At 41.0% G+C, this 8253-nt stretch overlaps 1 protein-coding gene across 1 annotated transcript in view; it reads right to left on the bottom strand.

Moving 5' to 3' along the window:
- Window positions 1–8253, bottom strand: part of LOC145659479 (NACHT, LRR and PYD domains-containing protein 3-like) — a 40481-nt gene that overhangs the window by 25326 nt on the left and 6902 nt on the right. The window contains exon 6 of the mRNA XM_081722249.1: window positions 5374–7165. Coding sequence (XP_081578375.1) covers window positions 5374–7165 — 1792 coding nt within the window. The remainder of the gene's footprint in view (window positions 1–5373; window positions 7166–8253) is intronic.

Here is an 8253-nt window from a genome sequence, read left to right as displayed (position 1 = left end):
CCAACCATAGCTGGACATGCATAGACACAGAGCACCAACCATAGCTGGACATGCATAGACACAGAGCACCAACCATAGCTGGACATGCATAGACACAGAGCACCAACCATAGCTGGACATGCATAGACACAGAGCACCAACCATAGCTGGACATGCATAGACACAGAGCACCAACCATAGCTGGACATGCATAGACACAGAGCACCAACCATAGCTGGACATGCATAGACACAGAGCACCAACCATAGCTGGACATGCATAGACACAGAGCACCAACCATAGCTGGACATGCATAGACACAGAGCACCAACCATAGCTGGACATGCATAGACACAGAGCACCAACCATAGCTGGACATGCATAGACACAGAGCACCAACCATAGCTGGACATGCATAGACACAGAGCACCAACCATAGCTGGACATGCATAGACACAGAGCACCAACCATAGCTGGACATGCATAGACACAGAGCACCAACCATAGCTGGACATGCATAGACACAGAGCACCAACCATAGCTGGACATGCATAGACACAGAGCACCAACCATAGCTGGACATGCATAGACACAGAGCACCAACCATAGCTGGACATGCATAGACACAGAGCACCAACCATAGCTGGACATGCATAGACACAGAGCACCAACCATAGCTGGACATGCATAGACACAGAGCACCAACCATAGCTGGACATGCATAGACACAGAGCACCAACCATAGCTGGACATGCATAGACACAGAGCACCAACCATAGCTGGACATGCATAGACACAGAGCACCAACCATAGCTGGACATGCATAGACACAGAGCACCAACCATAGCTGGACATGCATAGACACAGAGCACCAACCATAGCTGGACATGCATAGACACAGAGCACCAACCATAGCTGGACATGCATAGACACAGAGCACCAACCATAGCTGGACATGCATAGACACAGAGCACCAACCATAGCTGGACATGCATAGACACAGAGCACCAACCATAGCTGGACATGCATAGACACAGAGCACCAACCATAGCTGGACATGCATAGACACAGAGCACCAACCATAGCTGGACATGCATAGACACAGAGCACCAACCATAGCTGGACATGCATAGACACAGAGCACCAACCATAGCTGGACATGCATAGACACAGAGCACCAACCATAGCTGGACATGCATAGACACAGAGCACCAACCATAGCTGGACATGCATAGACACAGAGCACCAACCATAGCTGGACATGCATAGACACAGAGCACCAACCATAGCTGGACATGCATAGACACAGAGCACCAACCATAGCTGGACATGCATAGACACAGAGCACCAACCATAGCTGGACATGCATAGACACAGAGCACCAACCATAGCTGGACATACATACACACTGAGCACCAACCATCGCTGGATATACATACACAAAGCACCAACCATCCCTGGACATACATACACAAAGCACCAACCATCCCTGGACATACATACACAAAGCACCAACCATCCCTGGACATACATAGACACAGAGCACCAACCATCACAGAACATACATACACACACACAGTACCAACCACCACTGAACAAATACATTCAAAGAGGACAATTTAGAATATACAATCAACCTAACTTCCATATTTATGTACTGTGAGAGGAAACCAGAGACCCTGGAGGAAACCCCCATTGACACAGGAAGCATTAATTTGCATAATGATGGATCTCAATTTGCATATATTGAATAATGTATGTTTGAACATAGTGGTGGAGATTTGAAACGCTATTCTGTAAAGAAGGTGGGGCGATTACATAACCACTTCTGAAAACTGCATAAAAATGTGTGTTGTGTGTGATTGTTAGACATATTCCAGACTATGCCTCGTTTGTAATATTGAGCTCAGAATAAAGATGAGACTGGCTATTCTCTTCAATTAATTCCAGAGTCTGCATCTTTATTTTCTATTTAAAGTTTACTTAATGAAATTACTGGAATGTGGGAAAAATTTAGGAATAACAAGACTCATGTTTAGTATGTGATCTAAAGACCACTGGTGCTTGAATTAACTGTGTAATGCAGTAATGCCCCTAGTGGGCCTACCAGTGGGCCCACCGGTGGGCCCAAACTGGCATACTTAAATCACTTGATTTAAGTGCATTTATCAACATAACATTTCTTAGGACTAATACAAGTACCTGCTTACCAACTTTCAGCCGTCTACATACATCCGTTCGCCAGAAATCCCACGCTGAATACACCGTGTGCACTGTTGTGCCAGGCCTTTTAATTGGCCTTTTAACCCCCTTATGCACCAACGCCCCCTAGCGGGCCAGTGGGCAGGCCCAAACTGTCATGCTCAAATAAATTACTTGATAACATCGAATATTCTTAAAGGACAGTACATTTATTAACATAACATTTCTTAGGACTAATACCTGCTTACCGATTTTCAGATGTCTACATGCATCCGCTCGCCAGAAATTGCACACTGAAGACACCGCATTTTTCGAGTAAAATTTCCACAAAAATGTGCCTGTCCTTTTAAGTTGCCTTTTAAAACATCCTTCCGGTATAAGATAAGTTCAGATTTTGTCATAGTAAATTCAATTACCATCAAAACAACTGCGTGACATGTTTAAATGGTCTACAGAGTGTTAGTAAGGTTCTTTAATTGCATGCTTACTTCTTTGCGTAAAAACAAAGTTTTTCTTTCGTTTCGGTTCCTTTGTAACAAACCCAAACTACGCAAGCCTTTGGTTAACTGAAAATGCATGCTACTGACATAAAACTGTTGCTGAATAGAGCGTTAGTCCTCCCTTTTCTATTTTATATTGATTTCTATTGACCATTGCCGTGCCATTGTCTTGGAGTGACAGCAATTCTCACCTATGTGTGAAGGAGGAAGGGGCGGGTGACTAGCATTTACTTCCAGGTGTTTCCAAGTGTTTCTATGGCCATCCGTGTGATTGGCAGCTGATTCATCAAATAGAGGAGGCTTAGACGAAAACGTAGACCCCTCGGTCGCCTTATTTAGTCATCCCTTTAATGTTTAAAGACCTGCGTACTGTGTACTGTTGTTAGCAGATAGCATAGTGCATCAGTTTGGTGCTGTTTGGCACTGTTTGGTGCTGTTTGGCGAAACTCGTACAACCATAAGAATGATTTGATGATTTTGCCAATACATTTGGACATCATGGAAATGAAGAGGTTTATTTTAGCTGAAGTTTATGTGGAGTTGTTTGGGTGCTGCTAGCATAGATTAGCTTTGCTGCTAGCATGGACAAGCATCAATGTTTGCATAGCAAATCACCGGATGTTTCCATTCACTGCTGGAAAATTCGTAATCTTGCTACATGTAATTTAGTGCATGAGTTAAAATGAATCTCCAGCATCAATAGACACATTATACACCCAAAAATCAGAGGTGTTTTATTTATTTATTTATTTACATTTTCTTCTGTATTAGATGAGCTCATATGGAACCTAAATGATGGACAAATAAGCCTGGATGTGAATGGATGTCTTGTCCCAAGTGTCTACTTCAAATTGAATCCTGAATGATCATTGTGCTATGTGTACAATTTCAGGTAACTAGTGTTAAAGTGAAAAAGTACAAATGGTTCAAAAATGATCTTAAATCTGCAGGTGTACAGACAGGGCTCTGGGTATAGGAAAGACTCAGCTTCAGCTTGTAACCATACTTTATGGTCCTAATATTATCTCATAACTGTAACCATACTTTAGACTTAATCCTCTCATAACATCTCATAATTAACTTGTCATAATCCTATCTCATTATTGTTAAATTTCAGTTAAATTTGAAACAGACTTTAAAATTCTCTTATTAACATGTAAAGCACTAAATGGTCTGGTTTTCAGTATCTGAGTGAACCTGCTGTATACTATGTCTCACCTAATATGTTTACAGAGCAATTTATCAGGTAGTACCACAGTGGAACATTACTCCTGAACAGTGTTTCCAGCTGGTGGACCCCTACAGTTCCAGTTGAGCTTACAATATACATCTGTAATTCACAAACAGGCCCCTTAACTTCACAATACCCCTTAACAGCCTAAACACACACATTGAGTTTACACTACACATCTGTAATTCACAAACATGCCCCTTAACTTCACAATACCCCTTAACAGCCTAAACACACACATTGAGTTTACACTACACATCTGTAATTCACAAACAGTCCCCTTTACTTTACAATACCCCTCACCAGCCTAAACACACACATTGAGTTTACACTACACATCTGTAATTCACAAACAGGCCCCTTAACTTCACAATACCCCTTAACAGCCTAAACGCACACATTGAGTTTACACTACACATCTGTAATTCACAAACAGTCCCCTTTACTTTACAATACCCCTCACCAGCCTAAACACATGCTAATTCATGTTTATTTATGCTCCTTTTATAACAAGTCTCATTCAGGGGTGACAAACCAACTAATGGTTCCTAACTTTCAAACATGAATTTTCAATGACTTATAACCTTAAAATCTTAAATGTGAAAGTAATTCCATACAAATCTGCTAAAATAGACTGTCCTAGAATAAACATCTGTTAGATAGTATGTGTAACACTATGTACTTACTGTCCTACACCAATGTGTGAAGGGGGAAGGGGGAGGGAGGGTGACTAGCATTTACTTCCAGGCATTTCCAAGAGTTTTCAGGGCAAGCTGCTTGATTGACAGCAGTTTCATCAAATAGAGGAGGCTTAGATGAAAACGTAGACCCCTCACTTGCCTTGTTTAGTCATCCCTTTAATGCTTAAAGGTCTGCGCACTGTGTACTGTCAGTGCTTCAGTGTTAGTATGTGTAACACTATGTACTGTTAGACTATGTATAACCTGTTAGACTATCAGTTTCAATATATATATTCTCTGTCGCTGTTCACACACACACACACACACACACACACACACACACACGCACACAATATATATATTATCTGTCTCTGTTAAAAAAAAAATACAGAGCTGCTTGCTGAACACTCCTGTGTCTTGACTGAATGTGGCTTTCTGAGTGTTTGCCAGAGAAACCAGTGGGACTTTTGAATTACAGAATGACAGTCATGTGTTGCATTCCAACTGGTAGGAAGACACTGCAGTCATTCTGGAATGCACTGGTCTGCTCTTAAGATAAAGGCTTGTCTGTTCTTTAATGTTGTGGCTGTCAGAAAAGCCATTCCCCAAAGTTCACCATTCAAAATATACTTACAGTACAACCTTTTACCACTAGAAATGAAAATTGTTGTTCACTTTGCTCTGACTGAGAAATACATTCACATAATTTGATTAGTTACAGAAAGAGCTTCAACAATAAAAAACCTTTCCAATTAAAATTATTAATCCAAAAGATACTTACAGAGCTCGCCTGGTGTTTTTCAACACTGGAAATAATTCCCTCAGTCCTTTATCTGATGGCCTGAATTTCTTCAGCTCAAATTTCTCTTGAATCTCCTCTGACATCAGCAGCACAAACACCAGAGCTGAACACTGTGTAGATGAAAGTGTCTGTGTTGAGAGGTCTCTGGAGTTCAGGAAGGTCTGTATTTCACTTGTCAGAGAGTTGTCTTTCAGTTCACTCAAGCAGTGGAACAGATTGATAGTCTCTTCAAAGGATTTTGTTCTCTTGATGGTTTTCTTGATGTAGTTCACAGTCTCCTCTAAACTCTCTTCTCTGATGTCCAGTTCTGGGTGTAGACTTTTCAGGAGCCTCTGATTGGACTGCAGTGAGAGGCCGAAGAGGAAACGGAGGAAAAGGTCCAGGTGCCCATTTTCACTCCTCATGGCCTTACCTACTGCTGTCCTGAGCAGATCACACAGTCTGTGTTTTAACTTCCACTTAATTTTCTCCAGTGGGGTTTTAAGGAGTGGGTTGCCTTCATCCCTGAATGTTAGGAACACAAATACAGCAGCAAGAAACTCCTGGAAGCTTAAATGCACAAAGCTGTAGATCTTCCCCTCCTGTTTAAAAATTTGCGTACAAATTCCAGAGTACACTAAAGCCTCACAGACATCAATACCACATTCTTCCAGATCTTTCTCATAGAACAGAAGTTGTCCTTTTTGCAGCTGAAGAAAGGCTAACTTTCCAAGCTTCACAATATCCAGCACCTCTGCTCTTTTTGTCTCAGATGAAACTGCATTGTTGGTGCTTTGCTTTGTGTTGTATTTCTTAGTCTTTTGATCTGTGAAAAACAGCAGGAAATGTAGGTACATTTCTGTCAGAGTTGTTGGAGCATTTTTCATGTCCACACCTTCCTTCAGCATTTTCTGAAACACGGTGGCTGAGATCCTGCAGACAACAGGTATGTGACACAAGATATGAAGGCTTCTTGCAGTCTTAATGTGTGATATAATTCTGCTGGCTTGATCTTCATCTCTGATTCTCTTCCTGAAGTACTCCTCCTTCTGTGGGTCATTGAATCCACGGATTTCTGTAACAGGGTTAAAGTATTGGTCATTTATCTTACTGACTGCTGCAGGTCGTGAAGTGATCCAGAGGAGAGCAGAAGGAAGCAGTTCTCCATTTATGAGGTTGGTTATTAGTTTATCAAGAGTAGTCTTTTCATTCACATTAGATACCTTCTTCTGATGAAGATCTAGAAGAATTCTACTTTCATCCAATCCATCCAGTATGAAAAGCAGCCTATGTTTTTCATTTAATATCTCCTTTTCTTCTCCAGAACAGAGCTCTTTATGGAAGTAAAGAAGTAGTTCTGAGAGGCTGTACTTTTCATCCTTAATCAAGTTCAGCTCTCGAAATGGGAGGTATATGATGAAATCTATGTCCTGGTTGCACTTCTCTTCAGCCCAGTCAAGAATGAACTTGTGTACAGAGACTGTTTTTCCCACTCCAGCTATTCCCAATGTCAGGACTTTAGTACCATGCTTCTTTTTAGTAGACTGCACTTTGAAGAGGTCACTGAGTGTGATTGGTGTTTCTTCTGTTTTGGGGTAGAATTCCTCCACCTGTCTCACTTCATGCTTTGTGTTCACTCCTCCTGTGCATCCTTTGATCATGTAAACTTCAGTGTAAGTGTCTTTTATAGGCACACGATCACATTCTAGTGGAGCCTCCTCATACAACTTCTCAAATTTTTCCTTATATTTTATTTTCATTCTCCTACTACTGAGATCACTTTTTCTTCCACCTGTTAAAAAGTTGGAAGAAAACGTTGTGATTCATATAGCCTGTGAATAAGAAAAGTGCCTGTTTAGTATAGTTTCAAAATGTTAACTTTATATCATGTTCTCTCTGAAGTTTGTTTATCACTGTAGAGTAGAATAACTATCAGTAGTAGTAACAAATAAGGAGACATCAAAAAGACTCCAAATGAGAGTCAAAGTTTTGATTATTGTTATGAGATAGAACATTCTGTAATGGCTCAGTGAGTCCTTAACTGAATCAAGCTGGATTTTAGTTCTTACTTTCTGCAGCTTTGCTTTGCCTTCTCTCTTTGGTCAGTGCTACCTCCATTAGTTTATAACCACGGAGTGTGTACAGGGCTTTACTTGTGCACTAACTGTCTTATGTATGCTGGGCTGTAACAGGTTATATATGTCTACCAGTGTTCAGTGTGTTAATGAAGAAGTACTGAAACACTAAGGGAGAGGTGATGTGTCTACCAGTGCTCAGTGTGTTAATGAAGAGGTACTGAAACACTAAGCGAGAGGTAATGTGTCTACCAGTGTTTAGTGTGTTAATGAAGCGGTACTGAAACACTAAGGGAGAGGTGACGTGTCTACCAGTGCTCAGTGTGCTAATGAAGAGGTACTGAAACACTAAGGGAGAGGTGACGTGCCTACCAGTGCTCAGTGTGTTAATGAAGAGGTGCTAAAACACTCAGGGAGAGGTGTTGGGTCTACCAGTGCTCAGTGTGTTAATTAAGAGGTACTGAAACATTAAGGGAGAGGTGAAGTGTCTACCAGTGCTCAGTGTGAAGAGGTATTTTGTTCTTCATTGTTTGTATTGTTTCTGCTGTGCTGGATATCAACCAGAGGAGGACTCCCCCCATTATTTGTTTTGTCTCCCCTGAATGAGATTTGTTATGAAAAGAGCATAAATGAACATGATGCGTTTAGGCTGGGGAGAGATTTCTCACTACTATTGTGCTTTAACCTTCACAGTTCTGGTATGTAATAGAATTATTAAAAAAAAAAAAGTTTGTGCTGCCTTCAATAAAGATTTAAGTAGCTAGATCCAGGAAACTGCAATTCTTTTAGACTGTGTAATTATATT

Source organism: Electrophorus electricus, chromosome 1 (assembly GCF_041902795.1).
Source record: "Electrophorus electricus isolate QZ-2024a chromosome 1, ASM4190279v1, whole genome shotgun sequence".
In the NCBI taxonomy this organism is placed as follows: Eukaryota; Metazoa; Chordata; class Actinopteri; order Gymnotiformes; family Gymnotidae; genus Electrophorus; species Electrophorus electricus.
This window is presented reverse-complemented; position numbering and strand designations above follow the sequence as displayed.